The sequence below is a fragment of the Phocoena sinus genome, chromosome 11 (genome assembly GCF_008692025.1).
Source record: "Phocoena sinus isolate mPhoSin1 chromosome 11, mPhoSin1.pri, whole genome shotgun sequence".
Taxonomy (NCBI): Eukaryota; Metazoa; Chordata; class Mammalia; order Artiodactyla; family Phocoenidae; genus Phocoena; species Phocoena sinus.
This window is the reverse complement of record NC_045773.1, coordinates 70,327,827-70,353,432: the sequence shown is the minus strand read 5'-3', so window position 1 is coordinate 70,353,432 and position 25,606 is coordinate 70,327,827. Positions and strand designations below refer to the sequence as shown.

General features: G+C 39.6%; 1 protein-coding gene across 12 annotated transcripts; it reads right to left on the bottom strand.

Annotated features, from left to right (window-relative positions):
- Positions 1–625: 625 nt before the first annotated feature.
- NFYA (nuclear transcription factor Y subunit alpha) lies at positions 626–25,501 on the bottom strand. Of its 12 annotated transcripts, none has more exons than XM_032649634.1 (11): positions 25,289–25,454; positions 20,363–20,447; positions 19,195–19,342; positions 17,552–17,635; positions 14,681–14,827; positions 10,913–11,038; positions 10,605–10,710; positions 9,276–9,442; positions 6,714–6,887; positions 5,832–5,933; positions 626–3,223 (listed from the first exon to the last, which is right to left on the bottom strand). In XM_032649634.1, exons 3-11 carry the CDS (start codon positions 19,267–19,269, stop codon positions 3,170–3,172), a joined length of 1,035 nt encoding a protein of 344 aa, XP_032505525.1. In that variant the 5' UTR covers positions 19,270–19,342; positions 20,363–20,447; positions 25,289–25,454; the 3' UTR covers positions 626–3,169. The 12 variants fall into 12 exon arrangements, with proteins under 12 accessions (XP_032505525.1, XP_032505523.1, XP_032505524.1 ...); XM_032649629.1 differs by having other exon boundaries at positions 629–3,223; positions 10,913–11,044; positions 17,552–17,638; positions 25,289–25,409; XM_032649637.1 differs by having other exon boundaries at positions 633–3,223; positions 9,276–9,424; positions 10,913–11,044; positions 17,552–17,638; positions 25,289–25,444.
- Positions 25,502–25,606: the final 105 nt, after the last annotated feature.

The following is a 25,606-nucleotide window of genomic DNA, read 5'->3' as shown; positions in this document are numbered from 1 at the left end:
GTTAGACTAAGGCCGTTTAACACAGGAAGTCTTTTTCCTTGTTAGGCAACTTATTCCACTTCTGTTGTCTGCCAGGACAGGTCATTTGGTCTCATGGGAGTACTCCCCCTGAGCCCTTTTTCTCACACTTCCGTGTGGTAATGGCCCATTTGAGGCTGCCGGTCTGTGGCTCAGGTTGGTGAACACAAAGCAATAAAAGGACGAGCGTGTTGTGGATTTTTAACAATCAGAAATGCATCTATGTTTTTCTGCATAAATAAATCTAAAAATTACATCTTTACTGTTCTTAGTTCTACAATATATCATATAACAATGCTGTTTTGTTGGTAACTGAAGGGCTAATTTTACTCATGGAATTAATTCATCGTGTTTTCATGAACACTTACAGTGGGAAGACCAAATGTATGATCAGTCCACAGGCGACAGAAAATATTTCCTCAGTAGGGTGGGAGGGCCAAAAGGGAAGGAAAAGAGATCAAGGGGAGACACAGCTGAAAGGCTGGACACTCTCAAGTTTGACACACTGTCCACAGAGCTTACATGTGTGTTTACAGAGTTCACAATATCAGCATTATAAACACAACCCAGAACCCAGGGGATGTAGACTCCTCAAAATTCAAGACACTTTTAAAGCATTTTATAAATTTATTTTAAAAAATAACAATTGAAATGACATCAATGATCAATCACCTGTGCTCCCCCTACAGCTGAGGGAAAACACCTTCTGTATAGTTGAGTCCCAAAGGAAAATCAAGACATTATTATCAGGCACCCATTAGCCAGAAAAATGCTGTTGGTCCAGTGGTATAGACACGGACATGTTCAACGTACCAGTGCAACTAAAATATATATTTACAATTATCCTGCGAAAAAAAGCACTCAAGAAGTGAACTATGCATTAAACCAGTTATTCACTCATCCATTCACTCTTCTTGCATCTATGAAGCCATCACTAGTCACAAGGACAAATGAATAAAAGAGCTTCTAGTAACAAAAAAATCCAAACCTCACCCCCACTTTGTGGGTTATTATGTGCTAAAATGACCACAATAAAAGGGCCATGAGCTACCTGAAATGGCAATGACAAAATGACAACTGAAGCATTTCAAATAAAACCAAACTCAAACTCGTGAAAAAAAAAATCCGCAACAATATGAGTTTGGTATTACTATGTACAAACTTATAGACACAAATAAATAGCATCTTAGAACTGTTGTTGGCTTAAGTACTAGAAATTAGGTCTGAGGAATTTCTGAACTCTGCATCTTGAAGGTTCCTAAACAAACCAAAGGATATAAACTCTTCATTGTTTTTAGTAATCTATCATCTGAAGAACTTGGGGCTTACTGAATAAAGTTAACACCTGAAACTCACATAAAGAGCCAGAAGTTTCTAGTGAGCCCACAGGTCAACCCTGCCTAACATCTGCAAGCCAGGACAGATGACTAGATTCAAGGGACTAGGGAGATACTTCACTTCCTGCTTTCTTTGCATAGCTCTGTACCTCTATTTTGTACCACTACAGTGATTTCCCTTTGTGATGTTTTCTTTAGAGGGTTTAATTTCTTTTCCTTCTTAATACAGCTAGAGTGAAATCAAAGAAAGAGCCAATCTCTACTCTTGGTATTTAAATCAAACCCAAATGTTCTTCAAAAGGATTGTTTTCCTTCTTTGTTTCCAAGAAAACAGCAACTCTTCTGAAATATCATCTTAGTTCTCCCAGGGTTCCACGTTTAGAAAAGAAACAGATTACTGAGGCACAACCCACTCTGGGAGTTGTGGTCCTGTTCCTGACCCTGCAGGAATCTCTATTTCCAGTCCGCAGTTTATCCCCAGAACATGGATGCACTGTGAAAACCTTTCCGCACAATGCCTACGGAGAAAAGGGGAAACAAACGGAAACTGGCACCAAAGAATCAGCTGCCATGGGAAGAATGAGAATATTCGCTCTCCAGGGCCAGCACAAAGCGCAGGAGTGAAGCCAACATACATCTCAAGCTCTAGTAGGCAAACCTGGACTATGTCCAGGATAGCTTGATTGAACAGTGCTTTCCAGAAATTGTCAAGGACCAAATCTCAGACTTTTCCCTTTCCGTGCTTGTTAAAAGGTTATAGTATAAATGTAAATTATTCTCTTCATCTTAATGATCCATCCCAGGCATCCATCCACTGGTGAATCGTGCTATGACAACATGAGAGTATACATACTACCCTTTGTCCTTCTAGACTGAAACAAACATGAACCTTTCTATTCCCCAAATGTTGTCACAAAGCCTGTGATTGAAAATCTCTAGTTCTGCTCTGTTTAGGAGTTACTACAAATGTCCTCAGCACTTCGGCACAGAAGTTCTATAATTTTGTTCTCTACTTAGGAAAGGCAGTGTCAAGGCCCAGCACACTCTAAATTGTCTTAAAAGTAACCACAGCAAGAACTACAGTCCATATGACCTGTCGACAGACAAGCAGACCACAACTTGTCAAAGCTAAGAGATTCAGCTATATTTTTAGTGCTTGAGTCTTTTATCAGTCTATCCCCAGAGTTAGCTTCTTCTTGGCTGGAGTCCAAAAATACCAACCTATCATCTGGGTAGAAGGGATTCTTATTATTACCACAGATTAGATGAATGTATCTCAGAGAATTTATTGTTTCCATATCATGAGATGAAGCTTCCTTGCCTGGAAACCATCTCTGAATACAAAGTGTCCATTAGTCAGCCTGAGATCCCCCATCAGAGGGATGGGTGCTGTTTGGAATCCATGGGAAGGAGTGGGCTGCAGCTTCCCTGACTGCAGTTTAGGTTGAGAAGGTCGTTCTCCTCTGCTGAGATGGCTGGCTGACATTACCAGTCAACATTAAGTGCTAGGTGTGGTACTGCTGGGCTGGTATGGGTCCCCTGCATCACCCCAATCCATGAAATGTCAATGTCACCAACAGTCTGAAATAAGTCCTGACTGAAAGGGTGAGTCAAAGGCTTGCAACTTCAATTTGCCAGACATCCTTGCAATTATAATACTAAGCCACTTATTAAAAACTAAGTGGTTTCTGTCCTGTAGAAAAGGGCAGAATGTAATCGTCAGTGTCCCATTGGAAGAGGTGATCAGTTTCCTTGGAACAGTGGGAAACAGTGCAGGAACATGACCTTGATCAGTTCCATCGCATGGCCTGGGGTTAGGACACTCGGATGATCTGTGTCATAGCCTCTTCATCTGCTTGATTTGGATCCTACAAAGAAAGCATAACAATTAAAGTCCTTTGCAAAAGAACTGGGAACTCATGGCTCTCACTACTTATCACCAAGGGAAATACACAAACTAAGTAAACCAAAGGCTTGTGATGTATCTAAGTCTGCACACACGGATTGAAACGCAGCTCCATTAGCAAAGAAGAGACAATACACCTTATTCTTAAAAAGATTCCAAGTCTGGCCTGGCATTCCATTAATAAACACTCCAGAGTTGAGAGTATCTCTCTTTTCTAAGCACCTGTACTGTGCTCTATGCTTAAGGAGTAAGGGTCCTTAGGCGGCTAAGAAAAAGACCCAGAGAAACCAAGTCATGTTGTATATTTTCTGATCATCATATTTAAATACTGAGCACTTAGCAGGGCTGGAAAGGACGCTGGAATTTATTTACTTTAATGCACTCATTTTGTAGATAAACCTGAAGCCTGGCTGGGTGAAGTGATTTGTCTGGACTAGAGTCAAAAAGTTAGTGAGGAGCCCAGCAAGAACTAACTCCCAAATCTCTTGGCTCCGATTTAATCTTCTTTCCATTAAACTCTGCCTACTGCCTGCCTTTTACAAAAAACCTGCAGTGTTCAGACAAGGAACAGTTCTTGGGAGTTCCCTGGTGGTCCAGTGGCTAGGATCTGGCGCTTTCACTGCCATGGCCTGGGTTCAATCCCTGGTCGGGGAACTAAGATCCTGTAAGCCGTGCAGTGTGGCAAAAAAAGTGGGGAGGGGATCAGTCCTTGGAAGCTTTTTGCAACACTCCACAATAACCACCTTCAGTTCCTCCATACCAACACTCTGAAGCCTCAACTGGTGTGATCCAAGGAAAAGCTGAAACATTTCTGGAGGTGGTAGGACCAGAGGCTGGGTCTTGATCAGTGAGCATGAACAATACCCAGCCTCTACTGAGCTCTCACCACGCGCTAAGCACTGTGCTAAACAGGTGCCTAATGCGACTTACTGCATGAAACCCCAACATTCCTATAAAGTATCAACAGCATCCCACTTTGCTGGTGAAGAAAGTGAGGCTGAGTAACTTACAGAAATAGTTTGAGATCTGCTGCAGAAAGCAGTGAGCAACTAGCACGCATCCTTAAGCACGGGACTGACATGATTAAGAAAGCACCATCTTATAAAGCCAGATTTGACAGTAGTGCAGGTGGGATGTGATGGGTATACAGAATAAAGCATCAGTAAACGGGAGGAACCCATTAATTCGACAAACATTTACTGAGTGGTTGCTCTTAAATGGGCATCATGCTAAGTACAATCGAGAACAACAATCCTTGACTTTCCACACAGCTTACAGTCTAGTGAAGGAGACAACTACTGCACGATCACACAAATAAAACAATATGATTATTATCAATATTGCACTCAAAAGAAAAGGAAGATGTGAGAAAATAATGGGGTAGAAGAGACCTCTGGATATGGCCTCTCAGATTTAAACCAAGACCTAAAAGAAGGAGATAGCCAAGCAAAAGGATGGCGTGAAAAGCTTTTACAGACCAGCTACTATTTTGAAGACAAAGGTTCCTGAACACTATAGCAAGAGCATAAAGACCAAGCAGCAGGAGGAAACAAAGCCAGAAGTGGGCAGGAGCGAGATCATGCAGGGCCTTGCTGGCCATGGTGAGAACTCTGTATTTTAGTCTAAGTGCAAATGGAAAAGGGTGGGAGTAGAAGGGATTTGAGCAGGATGGTGATGTGATATGATACACGTTTAGAAAGATCACACTAAGATGTGGAGAGTGAACTAGAGGGGCACAAGAGGGGAAGAAGGGAGACTAGGCAGCTGCTGTAACTGAAGCAAAGAAGAGCAGGTTAGACCAGGCTGACAGCAGTTACGAGGGAAAAAAGTAAGCTGATTCAGAGTATATTTTAGAGTTAAAACCAAGAGGACTTCAAGAATTGGACAATTGTAGCTTTAATAACTGGGTGAATGGACGTGTCACTTGTTGAGATGAGTGTTTGGTTTAGTCATAAAAAAATAAAATAAAAACCAACAGTTCTATTTTGGACACATTGACTAGAAATGCCAATAAGATACAATCAGTGAAATTAGATGTAAGAACCAGTATGGTTACGGACTAAGTTCTGGAATTACACTGCCTAGGTATGAATTTCACTTGCACCACTTTATTAAATATTTTACCTTAGGCAAATGACTTAACCCTTCTAAACCTCAGATTCAAATGTAAAATGGAAACTATAATTCTTACCTCATGGGGCTTGAGCTTGTTGTAAAGATTCAATGCTTACAAAAGAAAAGCGCTTAACGTAATGGCTGGCACATAGCAGTTAAGTGTTAGCTGCTACTGCTACACTAAGAAACAAACCTGTTCTTTGAAAATCAAGAAAAGTGAGAATTTCAGGAAGGAATTAATAGTAATAACTGGCAAAGACTGGAAGGAAAAAAGGCCACTGATTAAAGACCTTAGTTCTTTTAAGGTGAGAAGGGCTCCAAGACACACAATGTCGCATCTAGTTTAGAGACTGATGAGCCCCTAGTTTGAAAATATCAGGAGGACAATGTGAAGGCTTCCACCCAAGAAAATACAAGGCAGTAAAGAGAAGAATAAAAGGTATAGATCTTCTTACCTGCATATGGGGGCTATCTTTTTCCTTTGGAGAGAAAAATCGTCCACCTTCACCACGCTTCCGTGCCATGGCATGACGGTGCCGAGACTCATGCAGGTATTTCTAAAATAAGAAAAATAAAACTACTAGCTGAAACTAGCATAGCTGTCTAATGCTCAAAAGTTTAGGACAGCTGTGATCAAAGCCACCGGGGGCAATTATGACCCTGTATTATGGAGAAATCTTTGGAGAAAACATAAACAGCAGCTAACCATATCTAACTATCATAAGAATGTAAATGCCTAATGAGTAATAACTAAATAAAGATTCCCCAAAGATATAAGAGAGATCACTACCTACCTCCCAATATATATCCTCTCTTTCACTTTAATAACAAACCAAATTTTAGTTGGCTGCTCAGTAAAAAGACTGCATTTCCTATACTTATTTGCAGTTAAGTGTGGCCATGTAATTAAATTTTGGCTAGTGAGATGTATGGAACTTCTTGAATGTTTCCTTGAAAGAATGCCTTTCTTACTCCCTTTGCTCCGAGGCTAGAGCCCAGACAGTCATCTTGGACTATGGACAGCAAACTAAGAATATCAGGACAGTAAGAAAGGAGGAGAATGGGTCTTGAGGACTGGAAATGTGCTACCACAGCCCAAGACAATTTATCTCTGGACTTCTTTTATGTAAGATAAAAAAAACACCCTATTTATGTCATATTTTTTAAATATTGCAGTTGCAGCTCCATATAGCAATAATAAATGCTTTTACAAAAGGTTAACAGCTATCTAACTTCAATGTTTGGAAGGTATTCAAGGAAACAAACTACATAAAAGGTAATTTCAAAAGTAGAACCCTGCCGTTCTCATCCTGTATCCTTCCCAGTGCTATACATACCCTTCTTTCCTTTGGAATTTTCCCTTCTGCCTCTAATTTAGCCCGGGCTTGCCTCCTCTTAAGTATACGGTGGTACTGTTTGGCATTCACATAGAGAGGCTCTTCTTCAAGCATCTCTGCCCCAGGGAGAGGGATTCTCTGGATAGCAGGCACAGAGCCAGCACCAGGTACCATCTGTGTGAAAAGAAAATCAGAGCTTATTAAATAGTGACATGAAGTATGGACATGGGAGACAGTTTATTGGCCCCTGTTAGTTTTCTTCTGAATGCTACAAAAAGCAGCTTTTATAGGACACTTAGTTAAATGCAGATTCTTGGAGAACATTTTCACCAAAGGCCTGCATTTTATTTTTTTTTAACATCTTTATTGGAGTAAAATTGCTTTATAATGGTGTTAGTTTCTGCTTTATAACAAAGTGAATCAGCTATACATATACATATATCCCCATCTCTCTTCCCTTTTGCGTCTCCCTCCCACCCTCCCTATCCCACCCCTCTAGGTGGTCACAAAGCACCGGGCTGATCTCCCTGTGCTATGCAGCTGCTTCCCACTGGCTATCGGTTTACATTTGGTAGTGTATGTATGTACATGCCACTCTCTCACTTCGTCTCAGCTTACCCTTCCCCCTCCCCACGTCTGCAAGTCCATTCTCTAGTAGGTCTGCATCTTTATTCCCGTCCTTCCCCTAGGTTCATGACCTTTTTTTTTTAGATTCCATATATATGTGTTAACATATGGTATTGTTTTTTAACATCTTTATTGGAGTATAATTGCTTTACAATGGTGTGTTAGTTTCTGCTTTATAATAAAGTGAATCAGTTATACATATACATGTTCCCCTATCTCTTCCCTCTTGCGTCTCCCTCCCTCCCACCCGTCTAGGTGGTCACAAACCACCTAGCTGATCTCCCTGTGCTATGCGGCTACTTCCCACTAGCTATCTATTTTACGTTTGGTAGTGTATATATGTCCGTGCCACTCTCTCACTTTGTCACAGCTTACCCTTCCCCCTCCCCACATCCTCAAGTCCGTGCTCTAGTAGGTCTGTGTCTTTATTCCCGTCTTACCCCTAGGTTCTTCATGACCTTTTTTTTCTCTCTTAGATTCCATATATATATGTGTTAGCATACGGTATTTGTTTTTCTCTTTCTGACTTACTTCGCTCTGTATGACAGACTCCAGGTCCGTCCACCTCACTACAAATACTCAATTTCGTTTCCTTTTATGGCTGAGTAATATTCCATTGTATATATGTGCCACATCTTCTTTATCCATTCATCTGTTGATGGACAGTTAGGTTGCTTCCATGTCCTAGCTATTATAAATAGAGCTGCAATCAACATTGTGGTACATGACTCTTTTTTGAATTATGGTTTTCTCAGGGTATATGCCCAGTAGTGGGACTGCTGGGTGGTATGGTAGTTCTATTTTTCGTTTTTTGAGGAACCTCCACACTATTCTCCATAGTGGCTGTACCAATTTACATTCCCACCAATAGTGCAAGAGGGTTCCCTTTTCTCCACACCCCATCCAGCATTTATTGTTTGTAGATTTTTTGATGATGAAGGCCTACATTTTCAACAAACATTCCAGATGATTCTGTAATAGGGGCCAAGGAGCCATACTGAGAAATGACACAACCATGTCCAAATTTTTGTCCACACAACTGCTCCATTTTCTAGGAATGTCTGCTGCCATCTAATGGTCATGAACGGTAATCGTAAGGCAATAAAAGAGCACAAGGAAAACACAAAGAAACATAGGTTCAGATTGACCAAGTGCTACTAAATGCTTTTAGTTATATAAATAATTTAATTAAATTGTCAACTTACTATATAATTCAACCCATATTTTCCTAAACAAACAAAAACAGAACACTGTACTAAATGTGTGAGGAAACAAGTAATGGGCTCCCGTGCCCCACTACCTTCCCAACTATAACAACCTTGAATGGTTGTATTGTTTTCTCGGGAAGTTCCTCTACTTCTGTGCAGGTTTCTACTCTCATTCTTAATTTGTCCATTTTAGGTACTGTATACTGACACCCTATTTTGACATATATGAGGATTTAGCTTTCACTCACACCACCCAACTCTCCTTCCCTATCTTCCCAATATATTTACATCACAGTTTTTGGTCTCTCTATTGATTACAATCTTTCTAATTTTGAACTTACTTCTTGTTTTACCCACTCTGGGCAATATACTTTCCACTTCCCGAAGATCAGTAGTTTGTATCTCCCTTCATTATTTGAATTATGAATACGATTAGAGAAAAGCAAATACATCTGTTTATCTTCTGCTATATCTCTAGCACCTAGAATAGTCTCTGGCACATAGTAGGTGCCCAGAATGAATTATGGTTTGTTGTAATGTTTATTGTAAAAGTAGATCTCTGTAAGTATCTTAAGGGATTAATTGCAATCCCAAGAGGTCAGTCAGCATTATAAGCAAGCTTTATGAGAGATATCAAATTGCAAGTTGAAGAAATTTTCAAAGACAAAGATACATGGAAAAACAAATTACAGGTGAGAACAGTGAAATGAAAAATCAATTTTCTTACCATGACCATCCCTCCTGAATTGACCACATTGCCTGCCACTGGTAGTGTCACAGTGACAGTCCCTTGCCCACTGCTGGTTGTGTTGGTATTGGCTCCGGTCTGAACAATCTGTGCTCCTGCCAAACTGGCTGCAGGGATGGTGATCATGCCTGAAACAGGGACTGTAACTTTAAGAAAAGAAAACATAAAACAAACAAAAAACAGGTACACAGAAAGGAGGGAACACAGTTAGTCCCTCTTCTATGTGGCACACACTTATTCACCCTGGAAAAACATACTCCATAGCACAAGGGGAAAAAAAGCTCTCCTCCAGTCTCTCCCTGGTTTGCTGTATATAATCCAAGTAATCACAATCTTAGAAATTCTATTAACTATCTGGGTTCCAGTTGTGAATAAAACTACCCTTGAAATGGGTAATTCACTGGGTATTCCAATAATAGTTTTCAATGGGTGACCAAAAAGTTTGGAGGCTTCCCTTTCTATGGGTCAGTATGACCAGCTATATCAACTGTTCTTATATATATGAAGAACCTGCTTCAGGATGAAGATTTTTATCAACTTTTAATTTGTCTACCCTAAATTGACAATGAGTCAAACAGCTGCAGGACTAAAACTTCCAATTAAACCAGGTACTCCAAGCCCCCAAGCTATCAACAGCAGCACTTGAGAATTTGTTCATCATTCTCTGAGCTCCTGCCAGTTTAGGCCCGAGTCATGGGAGAGCACGCTTACTGCACTCACTGGATCTTGTATACTGCCAAATTTTAATCACAGGTCAAACCTTTAGTCATAGAATACATACCTCTAATAAGGGCTATGCACTGTGTTTATTTGGTCACATGCATGTCTCACTTACTAGACTAGAGGGTCTTTGAGAAGAAAACTACTTTAGTAATGTGCTACATATACACAGTGGGCATATAAGTCTTCTTGGAATAAATTAATAATGAAGAGTGGCCCAGAAAAAAAAGGAAACAGCAAGAGCAATAAATGCCAACTTGACTTATGATGTATGTCTCTACCACTAAAGAAACTCCGTATTTCTAATCTTCTATTTAGAAAACATTTCTCCCCAGAAAGAATAAAAAGCTTATATAATCCGTAGGGTCCTAGTGGTTGTCTTTAACAACCACTGTAGTTCTACAAATGGAATCAACATTGGTCGCATATTGATGACAAGGAACTAACAATCAATGGAGACTTAGAGGAAATTTTGTTGTTTTTCAAAAATAGGTCGTATAGAGGTCACCACAAAATGTCAAAAGCAGTCATTTGCTCAGGATAAACAGGATGCCCCCAAAGTGCCGCAGAAATGACGGGCACACGTACCTTGCTGGAGAATGGTGCCATCTGCGTTAACTGGCTGATAGACGATGGTCTGCCCCTCGGCAGTCTGTGCCACTTGCTGCCCCTGGACAGCAATCTGCTGTTGCGTCTGTAGGAAATAAATAATGCCACAATTGAACGGATTCCAAAGACACCACAAAGAAAAGGACTATGTAGTCCTTTTTAAGAAAAAGAAATTTTTTGGATGGTTTTCTTCCCCATTTCTACTACATGTGAAATATCTGACTCAGCTGTCTAACCCTCCCAAAGCAGCTGTGCTCCTGTGTTGACACAGTGGACAGTGGAATTACCTGCGTCTGGCCAGCAGTGACGGCTGTCTGGGGCTGCTGGATGATGATCTGCTGGGTCTGGCCCTGCTGGCCCTGTACCTGCACAGCCTGCCCACCCTGGATCTGGATCTGTCCAGGTGGGACCAACTGTATCTGCGGAACAGAACATAAAAGATTAGTATCCTGCTGACACTGGCCTCCTATGGTTCTGGAGTGTTAGTTACCCAAATTCCTTTAGAAGGCAGGGAATGCCCTAAAGAGGAAAAAAAAGAAGTCCTGTTTTGCTCTATTATGAATTAGAGATAACTTGTTTTCCATTTATGAAACAATGGGGGAATTTTGAACACTGTCTAGATATTGGATGATATTAAGGAATCAATGTCAGTTTTTAAAACGATGATAGGCTGGCATGTGTATATATTTTTAAAGGCATGTTCATTTAAAAATATAACCTAAATATACCTAATATACCATATTTTTAATAGATGAAATGGTACTACATATATTCAAAATAACCCTTGAGTAGGGGAATACAGATGAAAATGGATTTACTTAAACATAATACTAGTTTGTGTGTTAAAATGGGTGATGAGGATTCACCATACCATTCTCTTTGTTTTTGTCTGTTTGAAGTTTTTTATAATAACATATTGAAAAAAAATTAAATAATTCCTAATTTTTCCAACTGGGATTCTATAAATATGCATATACAAAATCCTTAAAAGATTTTGTACAGAAAGGTTGAGACTATCATATCAGACATCCCTGCAGTCAAAACTGAGATTTAACAAATTAAATTAGAAAGTGTTGGTAAATAAACAAAGAAATGTATCTGGTTATCTGGATCTTTTTCTACCTGTTTTGGATAGCAAGGAATATGTGCTACTGGTCAATAGGGTTTCCTCTTCTATCTATTCATATTCTTTGCCCAATTTTCTACTGGATTGTTATTTTCATATTAATACATAAAATTTTTTTTTAATGTATTCTGGATACGAACCCAGTTAAGTGTTAAAAATACCTTCTCCAAATTTTGTCTTCCACCTTTGTTTTATGATATATTTTGATGTATACAAGTTTTTATTTTAAAGTAGTCAAATCAATTTTTTTTTGTCTTGAAGAAATCCTTCTCTACCCCACAGCATAAAGAAAATATTCCTGTAAAGAGAATATAAATGTTTCCAAGTATGCTTTTTTCCATTTAGATTTGTAATCTATCTAGCAAGTAGTTTTGATATAGCGTGAGGTAGAGAATAATTTTCTTTTTTGATATCATTCTTAAACCATTTCTTCACTGATACTTTATACTATTTTTGTTATATACCAATTTCCAATATTCTTGCATCTATTTTTTGGCTCTCTACTTTAGTTCCATTGTCTATATCAAGCCAGGGATATTAATCTGAGAGCACAGATTTCACTGGAATCCTAAAACAGAAGATGCAATCCAAAAAAAAGGTTAAGTACACTTCTAAAAAACACGGTTATTCAAAAAACACTTAAAGCAACCTCTAATAAAAATGGATCGAAATTTTAAGCATTCTAAGGGAGGCTATGGGATCTTACCTAGAGCCATATTATATAACATTAACAGAAAATAAATTTTCCAAGATGGTTTGATTAGTTACAGTCCTGCTTGGAGGGAGGGGAATAAAATAACCATTTCAATGTCTCTTAAAGGCCAAAAAAAAAATCCCAAAATTTAGAGCTGAAAAATCACAGAATTTAGAGCTGAAATGAACCCTAGTAATCACCTGATATAAACTGCATTTTCAAATGAGAAAACTGACACTCAAATGACTTGGCCAAGATCAGAAAGTTTGTTTAATGGCAGACCTGTGAATGAAGTCAGGTCATCGCACTCGTGGTACAACGTTCCTAGCACTGAATCACACCATTTCTATTCAACAGAGAAGAGGGAGTGGCAAGGGGGGGCGTTGGAGACGAGACAATGACAGCAAGGACAGAAATGAAACAGCAGTGTGAAACTGAGGCAAGTACACACACTAAAATATATTTAAAGGCTCACACATTTATGCATGGAGAAACATGGAAACTATTTTTAATCCTAACTAAAACTCTATCTTGGCAAACATATGCCAATAGCCTTAAAAATGATCTTACCCTTTGCCCAACCAATTCTTCCAATCCAAAGAAATTACCATAAGATTAAATTCAACTGAAAAAATAAAGCTATAAAATTCAAATACATTTATAGTAATCTTACCTATAAAAGCAAAAAAAGAAAAATAAAACAAAAATCCCTAAATACACTTTGTAAATTAGAAATTCTGATTCATCAAATTGACCATTATGAAGGAATTAAAAATGATAAGAAAATCATGTGGGGGATAAAAAAAAGCAAAGTAAAACAAACAAAAACACCAAACACACAACAATGAAAACTATATGCATGTGTATAACTGTGTCTGAAAGGTGTATGCAAGACTACAAGGGAATATGCAAAACTTAAAAGTTTGATTTATCAAGCATAGCCAAATTTTTTCAACTTATATTACATTCCTCCAGAAAAATGAAGACATTAATGAAATAATTGTAACTGTTAAAACAAATTAAAGATATAAACAGCTTTAGAAAATTTTAGTAAAAAGTTCATAAACATATATACTCATTGGGATTTAGCTATTAATTACAAAGGTGAGATGACTTAAGTATATACTTCTCTGAAAATTATTTCTCACTAACAATACTTCAATATTAACCCCTCACCCAAAGTCAACAGTTCATCCTTTTTAACAAGGACATAACACTCCATATGAATATAGTATGATGTATTCAACCGTTTCTTTATCCTTATTAACAGACACTCAGGCTACAATTTTTAATTTATTTTTTTGCTAGTAGAATGCTGCATGTACAAATGTCTTTGTACATTTTTCCCTACATATTGATGATTTTGTTCCTATAGAATAGATTCTCAGAAGCAGGACAGGTAGATCAAAAGGCTTATGTATTTAAGAGCGAGATACCTTTCCAAAATGACTTTAGAATTTGAAAATTACCAAAAATAATGAGTGTTTCATTTTCTTCACACCCATTCTAGCACTGGATATAATTACTGTTTAAAATTTTTGCCAACAAGATAAAAATCCCTCTAAAAATTTTATGCCACAGAGTTGTGTGTCCTGTTTACTTTTGTTTTCTGTTTCCGAATCAGTCTTTCCAGTGGATTTACCTAACTATATGTCTGTTTATGGAATCAGCTTTTATTTACTTTTCTACATTTGCTGGTTTTCTACTTCATTAATTTTAACCAATCTTTTGCTCATTTTGTTCTTTTCCTAACTTTCTAAGAGAAATACCATTGTTTATTTGCAGTTCTTTTAAAATATTTAAGTTTATAAATTTTGCTCTAAGTACAGCTTGAGGTGTGTGCGACAGGTCTGAACTGAAATATTTCCATCACTTCCTAGATAACTCAAGTTATAAATTACATGGAAGGAAATGAAGACTATAAAATTCCCTCCCCCAGTGCCCAGAAGTGCCAACTGAGATCACACCAATGAATTATTTTATTAAACTAGATTCTTTTTATATTCTTTACATTGATTTGAGATCACGTCCAATATCTTAGTCCTTACCAGAGCTGTCCAATTTCTGTATAGCCCTGCTTTATATCACTGACACTACAAAGGTGGGAAATCGACTAAATGCGAACAGAAGGTAAGAAACAATTAAGTGCAATATCAATTTTCAGTTTGCAACAACCTATTTCTTAAAACCTGTATCCTATTATTCTGTCTAAACATTTTTAAAAATACCACTCACCTGCTGCAAACCCTGTGTCCCAGATACAGGTACTTGCATGATGGTTTGACCTTGTCCACCAGGAACAGCCTGGACCATGATGGGTTGGCCAGTTGATGTGATTAACTGGCCTCCACTGACTTGTACCATTAATGGCTGCCCCTGGACCTAAAATAAAGTAAAATAAGAACAATGAAATAACATAAGACACAAAATGTTTTTTACCAAAAGACAATCACTGCATCTACTCTGCTGCCTTGCTAGAGGAGGAGAAGGTAGGAGAGACACTAAGAAAATAAGTCTCAAGTCCTCATCCTCAAGTAGTCTTCTTTGAAAATACAGTATCTGACTAAATGCCAAGCTGAATACTTTAGGGTCAGATATAATGGAGAATAAGCAGAGTCTTTGGGAAGTCTCAATAGATACAAGGCATTTATCATCAAATACAGGCTAAACCCATGAGAAGTATTTAATCAAATCATCAAGGCTATTATTTTTGTTTTTAGACCAATATCCAGGAATACTCTCTAGTGAAGGCTGGAGAGGAGGCAATGAGAGGGAGGGCTGATGGTGGGGATGGTGGTTGACTGCAAATAAATTCTAAGTAACTTGTAAGGAGTAAATCAAACTGAACCTAGCAACCACTGCAGGTTAGGTAGTGAGCAGCTCTGGGAGCTTTTATAGAATGCCTTTCCTCCCTACAGTTTCTCAAGCATAAATGAAACATGTATCTTTTACCCTCTCCACCGCACTGAGAATTCTAATCCTGTGGTTGTTCAAGGAGCCCACTAGCAAAAATGCCTAGAAATATATTGCTGGTCAGTTTGCAATCTCTGTGGTGGAACTTCTCACACTGGACCCTGCAATACCTGCATAGCTATTTTAGCTTTAACAAATATGAAAATTATACAAAGCACTCAAGTGCACCAAAAACTCCCAACTTTCAAGCTCCAATGAGTAAATGGATTACTCTAGAAGCCGGGGCATTGTAAGTGCTCTGTGACATCTTGAGTCTCAATATAAAAATATCTAGCCAACTGCATTCTGAAAGCCAAAAAATAAGCCACTTTAGTTCAATAGAATAGCTAAAAGTCCAAACTTTCTATCTTTGTTTCGAGGAATTATTTGTAACAGATCAAATGAAAATCCGTATATCTGAAATAATCATTCTTAATGCTAGTGAAAGTATGTTCAAATAAGAGGAATTAGTTAAAAGACCATTCTGTCCTAGATTAGTAGATTAGATATTAAGCCTCCCCCGACCCCCAAGCATATCATAATCTTCAGGAACATTTAAATCCTGTATTTTGTCAAACTGTGCATTGAGAAATTCCACTTTACTTTTTAAAGACTTGCATATGCTCTATGAGGAAAGACTTTCCAGAATATTTATTGCATGACTAACTGAAAGAAGTATTTAAAATTCTCCAAAATAGTGAGAGCGCGAGAGGAAAGGTTTCCATTATTTTCATAAAGTACCTCCCTTTCTTCAAATAAAATCTGCCTAAGTAGGAAACACAAGTTTTAAGGCACAGCTATTAGTAATTTTCTGGCTATCCATCATCTTAACTTTTCCCTTCGTTGACACACTTTTCCCTATATATGCACATGATGAACTATTTGAGACTCCAAGGAACCCACTGTTTTTACAACATGTGAATGAATACAAGCATGCATGCATCAGACAAGAAGCCATACAGTTAAGAGCATGTTACATTCCCATTCCACAAGTGGTTAATGACAGTACTGTTTTATATTTCAATAAGATGAAGCAAGCATGAGAAACATGAATAACAAACTGCTGAACTGAGATTTGAATATAGTTTGGGAGTACCTATGAGCTCAGCTTATTTCAGCTTAATTTATGTGCGGAATTGGCTGTACATCATCATCAAACACTATGAGTGGCAGGTTTGGGAGTGGGGCTGAAAGGGTAAAGTGAAATGATTACAATAAGGGGTAGTTCACTGCAGGATACTTGCTAAGCAGCACTAATAATAAAGCGAGATGCCAGTTTTACATTCTAGGTCCTACTCTGAATCATTTCCATTCAAAGGAGGGAAAAAGGCAGGGTACTCCAATCTTGTCAATTTCTCAAAAATATGGTCATCTTAGTTAAAGTAACCTATAAACTCAGAAAAGACTTATGCTTCTTCACTTATCTTTATATAGGAACCGGCCAAAATATAACCCCAATTTACATATTTAACTTGGTCATACATAATGTTAGGAACCTGCATCATTTAAGTAGGAATTCTTATGGTGGCTATAATACTTCAAGACTTACAGAAAGCATATCCCACCTCTGTCCAAGAGCTATGGGGCAATCTCTGCAGATCTAACAATAAGACAAGTCATTATTTCCCCAAGAAAGGTAATGAAAAGATAGCAGTTAAGAGATTAACAAGATTCAGAGATTAGATCAATCTTGTCAAGTGCAATCATTATTGCAGGACAGGACAGCCAAGTTGTCCTTTTAATAAAAATAAAGCACAATCTACCCTAGTAAAATGTATATATTTTCTTCTCCACTATCATAATACAAACTCAAGAAAAGTTACCATGCAATCTTATTACAGTTTGATCTCTAAATAGGTTCTAAAGCCACTTGTAAGAATTTCTTCCTGTCCCTTATACTGATTCTTTCCCAGACATTCCCAAAGAAACATTAGCCAAACGGCACTTTTCAGAAAATTGATACTGGGGTCACTACATGATTTAGCATGAAACATTAGGAAACTGGCATCTTCTAAGCCTCAAAGACAAGTTAGCAGCATCAAAGACATGCAACTGACTTTGCCATTTCTCCATGAGATCCTACCACAAACAGCACCAAACATGAGGAGAGGAGAAGTTCATGCAGTGCTTACAGAGAATCAGAGAGGGCACCACTACCTGGAGGGTCTGGACTTGCTGGCCTGAGGCGGATGCCACCTGGGCCTCAGTCTGCAACTGGACAGCAGTAACACCACCCTGCTGCTGAGAACAGGAACAGGAAGAGCTTGAAATGTGTCAGGAAGGAAATGTATAGTTCAAGACATGAGGTCACCTTACCTCTTATGGGAGAGGGAGGGTCTTCTTTCAATAGCCCCACCCTACACAGGACTTTCAAACTGTAGACTCCCTATACTGAAGCTGTTTTGTTGAAGTAACAGATTACAGATATTAGCCCTTTGTCCCCAGAGTGGAACTCAAAACACACTTCCATGACTCAAAAAACCCAATATAGCTGACATCATTAACAAAAACATTTTTAACACAGTCTTTCCCTCCAAAAATGGGTATTTGATCCTTCTTCGTGAAGTTATTTTAAAGCTCTTTTTATTTCCTCAAGTGAATTCCCAAGAACAAAAAAGTTAATCAGGTTTTAGCAGCTTTGAAGCTACAATGAAGAATTTCTGGAACTGAAATGCAATTCCCAGAAAGGAAGAATGAAGGTAATCACTAGAGCCAAAATCATCTTCAAGAGGTTACTGCTCGTGTCCCCAAACTAGGATTACTCCTACTCAGCTGGACTACCTTAGAAGCAATGTTTTCACAGATTCAACCTAATTTTTATTACTCCTAATAGTAAGTTCTGACAGAACAAGAATTCACCCACCAGGGCATTGGTATGAATGGAGGGTCCTCTGTGGAATCCCCTTTTCTACCAAGGCAGTTGAAGGAAGCTGCAGTTACGTGGAAGCCAAAGCCAGCAAAGGAATTTCGATAATTAATCTCTTTTAATCAAGAGCAGCTCCTTTCTTTGATCATTAGATGGAACAACTCACCATCAAAACATCCTCTGCCCTCCCTACTAACTACTTTTCTATATTATCTAAGTTCCATTTTGGAAATAAAACATTCCCAATCTTGGCCTAAGGTTAAATCAATGCATAATAAATTTCTTTTCTTCCAGGGAGAAAAAACCAGTGAAGTTTTCCTAAAATAAAGCCAGGTATAAATCATCAGAAAATGTAATCTGTCTATAAATTCAAGAAGGCAACCTATATTAATTAGGATAAACCAGCAGCAGGGAATTCCTTTCTAATATGTGCTTATCCGTAAGTGTGGCTATCTAAATATTATCCTCATGTTAAACTAGAGCTTTTCAAAATAAGCACTGTGATGGATCAAATCAAAGGACAGTAGATTTCTTAGAAGCTATCTTGGTTTGTTTATTGTGGCCAAAGCCTTACTAGACCACAAGGTAGCTTAATCAATAAGAGAAACAACCAAATTGAATCCAGGAAGAACAAAAAAAACCCCTCCATAATTCCATCTGAAAACAGACTAGGTGTTTGATTTCTAATACGAGAAAAGGGGGCAATTTACTATTAAACCAGGCTCCCATGAAATCAAATTCTAAGTGGTTATGGACTGGATATAGACTTCTGAACAGAGAAAATGAGAGAAACTGAAAAAAATCCAATCTTTGAAAAGCACTTCAGCACAAGTCACCAGACCCACTCTTGTAAGATCTGAGACCTCTCCTACTGAGCAGTGCTATTATCAGCTCTTTTGCTGTGATGTTTAAAGCAGTTTTACTTCCATACCTGCTGCTGAATCTGTCCAGCCTGTACAACAATCTGTTCTGTTGAACTATTGCTGTTTGCTGTATACTGTTCCATGGTCCCTCCAAGTTAGAGTCTTGACCACAGTGATTTTCACTCTGGAGATCCTAGAAGACTTCAGGATGCACTCCTATTAGAAAGGTAGGAAAAGTAAAGTGAGATTGTTAATAAAGGCTTCACCAGATGCTTAACCTTGATAACGCTATTTAACATATGTAAAAAATGCTTTGTCATTTCTCATCAGCAAACTTTCCTTTCAATACTACTAGAGCAACACTTAAGAAATTCTCATTAAGCTACAACATCACTTTGTTACAAGGCCTATTTAACACTGATTTTCAGGTCTGCACATGTACTTTAGAGAACAGTTTCTTTAATTTGTAACACGTTTGCACTACATATGGCAAGCAATTTAAAATTTCAGGGTTTATTATTTAGTAAGTAATTACCCAGACCTGAAGTCAAACACGTTGCTTATCAAAATCTCCATTAAGTAGTGTTAAGTAAGAAAGACCGAGCAAAGGTTTAGGAGTTTGTGTTTTAATCTAGAGCAAGGAATAAAAAGGAATTACAGAAACAGCAGGCTATGATTTTCTCTGAAAAGAGTTTAAGTTTTCCTCAGTCATGAATCTGAATGCCTAGTAATATCCCACCCTTTATTGTATAATTTTAACTTTTACTATGATAATTTTCAAAAATGTATCAAAATAGTGAGAACATTATAATGAACCCCTACGGCCATTACCCAACTTCAACAATTTTCAACCCATGGTCAATCTTATTCCACATATATCTTATCCACTTTCCACCCATCCCTGCATTATTCTGAAGCAAATCCCAGAGACTTTATTATTCCAAACTCCAAAAATATGTCAGCATCTATCTCCAAAGAGTAGATTCTTTTCTTTATCGTTTTATCACAATGACATTGTGCCTCTACAATTACTTCAAAACATTAAAAAATTTGTAAGCTCTTAATATCAAATATGCAGTCAATGCCCAAATTTACTATTCTCATACACTTTAACAGCTGAAAGCTCCTTTTTGAAATAAGCACACAATTAGATAAACTGAAGTGATATTTGAGAACCTTGAATAAAGACCTGATTCAAAAATTTTAAATTATATAAATTATCAAAGGGTAATTCACCTTGGAAACATGGGGGAGGTACGCTGTATATAAGGAAAATGTAGATAAATCTTTCCCCAAACTTTTCTCCAGGGCTTCATGAATTCTAAAATTTGAATGACAAAGTTATGTGAGTTACATGATCTGCACATCACAGCAGCAAAGCAGTGCACCACTCTCCACAAATCCACACTTGGTGGATGATATGAATCACCCACCATGATTGTAAGGTGTCTCAATGTGATGTGAAGAAATCAAAATATATTCAAGTGCGTGCCCAAATATTAGGAAGAAGTATATTGATGGATGAATAGATGGAGAGATAGATATATATAGGTATCTCTCTGAAAAGGCAAGTATAGTACATTAACAGTAGACTCTAGACGAAGGGTATACAGGTGTTTATTGTAAAACACTTTCAACTTTACTGTATGTCTGAAAATTTTTATACTAAAATGTTGGGAGGAAAATCTAATAAAAATCGATTGAGCCTATTACTCATAACCAAATTGGTATGTAGTATAAGAGTGTAAGAGTTATAAACAAGTGACAGGATGACTACATCATCACAGCATGATGGTGTGTGGCGATGTGGTTCTTCACCTCACTACCCTTGCTCTAATGGAATACTCACCAAGCACACATCTAGCTATAATTTGGATTTACATATACAGTAGCCGACAGGGAGCAGATATGATCAGAAACACAAGTAAACTTGATAGTTATTTCTCATTGCATACTGAAAAACTGGCTTTCTGATTTTTATGTCTCTTCTGAATTGGGTGACTCAGTTGGCTCCTGAGAGATTCTGGGAACAGTACAGAAAATCAGATTTGCAACCAGACGAAGTGGCTCTTCCAGGGAAGCGAATGGTCTTCCCTGAACTCTATCTTGTCTCTAACTGCAATATACACATTGCATTTATATTTCTAAACTAATAAAATTAAAAATTAAGGGTCATGATACAAAACAGTGGTGTGATTGCATTTATATGAAACCCTGAATAGGTAACAGTAATCTAGAGAGAGAGAGCAGATCAGTGGTTTCCTGGAAATGGAAAAGGGGAAGAGGGGAAGGTGGGAAGTTGACTGGAATAGAGCATTTGGAACTTTTCTGGGGCGATAAAATGTTTTATATTTTCACTGTGCTGGTGGTTGCATAGGTGTGTAAATTTGTCAAAATTCATCAAAATGTACACTTAAAATGATTATCCTTTATGTCTAAACTATATCTCAAAAGAGTTGATTAAAAAAAATAAGGATCAGGAAGGAATGTCCTCTATATTTTAACAACCCACCCCACCCCAAATCCCCTTCCTGTATAAGATTTTTTCCTTGACCGCTAATTTCCAGAAGTTTACACAGCACTGGAAGTGCAGGGAAATGACTAATAAAACGTCATGCAGATTTTCTTCTTAACTAGTTTATCCTGGTAATACAAATGCTGCAATTTAAAAACACTGAAGTCCACTATACTTTGAAGGGTCAAAAGGAAGCAGCTTCAAGTCTAACAGCAATTCTCTGTCATATTAACGAGGGAGCGATTCAGCGTGGAGCATGATATTGAGACTGCTAATGGTGAAGGCTGGACGCAACTGGCTTCTATGAAGCCACGTGTTCCCCTTACTGTGAGCTTCAATTAGCAGAACTGCAAACATCGTCGTCTTTCCTCAAGTGCCTTTCGGCCACATTCTGACAGAATTAAGCCAGCCAGCTTTAGTCTGTCTAGCTCTCACTCCTAACTCAAAGTTTGAATGTTTTTTCCTCAAAGAGAGAAAGTGAGTATGTTTATTCCGGTTAGCAAGAAAATTTCCCTTCCTCTTCACTTCAAGCTGCAGAACCTGAAATGCAGCTAACTACTTAGGAATCCATTCATTGTGGAACCACACACATTTTTATTTTAAAGCTAAAACTTCCAGAAACTCAACTATAAGCAAGTGAAAAACCCCATAGAATTATCATATTTGACAATCACTGCCAGGTAAAAACTAGAACGGCAGCTTTCAAACTTTGTTGACAACTCACAGTAAGAAAAACATTTCACATCACAAATGCACATGCAACATATTAAAAAAGTAACTAAAACAAAAGTTTCATGAATATTTACCTTCATAACATGAGATGAACTGTGATAGTTTCTATTCTATTGTAAAATTACCAGCATTGGCCCACTAAATTGACTTCACAACTCAACAAACAGGTTCTGATCTGTGTTTGATAAAAGACTAGAGAACAAAGGACTGTCCAGCTTCCCCATCATCCAAAAGGTTCTGGATTGCAGTTCCTAATTTGCTTCTTAATCTCCACTAATGATGTACCACCTGTCAGACACCGTCCTGAAGGTTTTAGAAATAAAAGTAAAACTGTGACTAAGATTTTAACTTCAAAGAGTCTTTAAATTTAGTAAAGGAGTAAAAATCTGTACTGAACCCCTAAGAGAAAAACAAAGTAGTATGGGAGTATGGAGGACACAGAGTTCTTCCAATTGGGGATCGATAAGAAGGCTTTAGAAAAATGTGGCATCTGACCTGGTCTTAAGCATGAGCAGGATTTGTATATGTAATGAAGTGGGAGGGAATGGAGTGCTCCAAATGAGGATAGAGCATAAAAACAAGGAGAGAAAAATTTCCACATATGAACAGTATATACAAGGCCACATGTCAAGAGAAAGCTAAGGCCAGATTACTGTATCTCAACATTCCAGGCTAAATTTTTCTGCAGATAGGTGGAGTCTCTAGAAGGGTTTAGCAAAAAAGTGACCAGACTATAACTGTCGTTTAGAAAGAAGTCTAGCAAAAATGTTTGCTGGTGTTTTAGTGACTAGATATAACCATTTTTAAGTACCAAGGTATTCATCCAGTCCAAAGGCAAATGTAAACATTCTAAAAAATATCTAAACCACAGTGCTCCATCTGTTAGATATTTTAAGAATTAAATAAAATTTAAAAATGACTTAAACAATGAAAAACTCATTACAAAAAGTGAAAACAAAAACTGTTCCCAAATTTTTAGTAGTGGAAAGAGCACTACTCCTCAGGAGTAGTTTTCTGCAACCTACCAGTTGTATGACCTTAGTAACTGTGATTATACTAAAGGCCTACTCTATGCGGCAAGGACTGCTGCACTCGGTGCTTCACATGAGTAAAAACTTTTAAAGTCCTAGGAGAAAAATCTTCCTTTTCCCCCCAAAGTCAGCTGCTATTGTGGAGCAGAACCCCATAAGCCAGAAACTTATTTTTCCAACCTTGAAAAAAGTGTGTTTCTAGATTTCTCCTATCCGAATTTCTACAAAATAACTGCTTCCGAAAAATGCCTTAGCAAGATATACAAGTGTTTTTACCAACTGGGCTTTCCAGCCTAAACTCTCACGGCAACTGCCCACTGCCCTATACTTTCTTCCCCCTTGAACACACAGCAAAGCTTGGTGCCTCTGCACTTGCTTTTCTCTTTGTGAGCAACGCTCTTCCATTCTTTCTTGTCCGAAGAAATCCCATTATCCTTCAAGGCCAATCAAAAGTGTGGCAATGCTGGCCTTCCACCGGGGCTGTTGGTAGCTCACACATCAGTGCACCACAGAACTGAACTTGGTCCCGTTACAGCACTAACCGTGAGATATTAATTACTTGTTCACCTGTCAATCTCCACCAGGCTGGGAAGGTTCTTATCGACCTCTAACCACTCCCTCCCCAGTACACAGATGGACGCCTGGTACATACTAACTGTTCGATACTTGGTTGTCAACGGAGATTTCCTTTCACCCTAACCAAAACCCCACAAGACTGTTACGTTTCTATAAATACCTGCTGAGAAAACATCAACATACTGGAAAAAAACAAACCAAGAGATGGCTGTGGACTGAGCTAATGCGTGAAACCTGACACGTTCAAAGTGACACAGAAAGGTTAAAAGAAAATAATTGTGCATTCCCAAGGGAGCGAGAGTTCACAAGATGAAAAACAACAGATAAGACTAATGAAAGCAAATTGTGCAGCCTCCGGGAAAAGGAATGCACAGGGCTCGCCACCTTCTATAGTGAGGTTCCAGGCACCGAATGGACAGGCCTTACAGCCCGGGCAAGGACGGGTGACCGCCAGGTTGCGCTCCAAGACGGAGGTGTGCAGTTGTGCCCGGCGATCGGGGCGGGGAAGAGAGGAAATGACGAGCCAAAAGGGGGTGGTAACGACGCCGGGCCGGAGACCCGGGACGAGCGTGCTGGGAGGTGGGGCGCAGCGGGGCCGGGGAGTGGGTGCACTAATGGATCCCCTCCACCGATCAAGGGGACAGCGGGGACGGCGGGGTGGGCGGGGCCCCCCTTTCGGCCCACCCCCTCTCCGCGCTGCACACAGGGCCGGATGGCTGCGGCGCGCGTCTTCCCCGGGCCTGCCTCCCGACCCAGAAGGGCCGCAGACAGACAAACCCGCTCACGGAGGGGTGGGGTGCGCGGGCCCCGCGGGGGGAGACTTCCCGTCCCGAGGGCCAGAGCGTGTTGAGTGCAAGGGCGGGCTTAACTGTGAGGCCGGAAGGACCAGGAGGAAACCGCCAAGGCCCCGGGCGCACGTGTGTGTGTATACCTGAGCTTAGGGGCCTTGGTGGCAGACAAACCCAACACCCCCCGGCCTGGGGCCTGAGAAGCTGTGCCTAAGGGTCGGGGGGACGGGGACACATCGCATCAACTGGCTCTGGCACCCTGCGAGGCTCTGGACCCCGAGATGCCTGCTCCCGAGGGCGCCATCCCCGCGCGGGGCGGCCCCCTGCAGGCCTCGGCCGGGAGTGCCCTAGGGCGCTCGCAGGCTCCAGCCTGGGCCGTCGGGAGCCCAGCTCGGCTAGGCTCAGCTTGACTCCCCGGGCTCGACGGGCGCCTGGGCCTCTCCTGAGTGGTCAGCGAGACCCGCCAATCGGGGCGCTGGGGCCGGCTCTGGGCCGCTGGATATTGGCTCCTCACACTCACCGTGCCTCGCTCCCCCGGTTCGCTGCCCGCGCTGATTGGCTCCAGTACCGGACCCCGAAACCCAATCAGAGGCTCCAGCCGCCGCTGCCGCCGCCACTGCCGCTGCCTAGCAAAATGGCGAAGCCGAACAAAGGGGAATCGGGCCTCCCTCCAACTGCCTCCGCGCAGGCGCCTCTGAGATCACGCCCCCTAACCCGAGCTCGGGCTCGCCCCACCCCCAGTTGAAGGAGCACTGCTCAGGCGTCCCCTGAAGCCACGCCCACTTCCCTGATTGGATCACACCCCCCGGCCGAAGGAATACGCAGGCGCCTTCTAGAC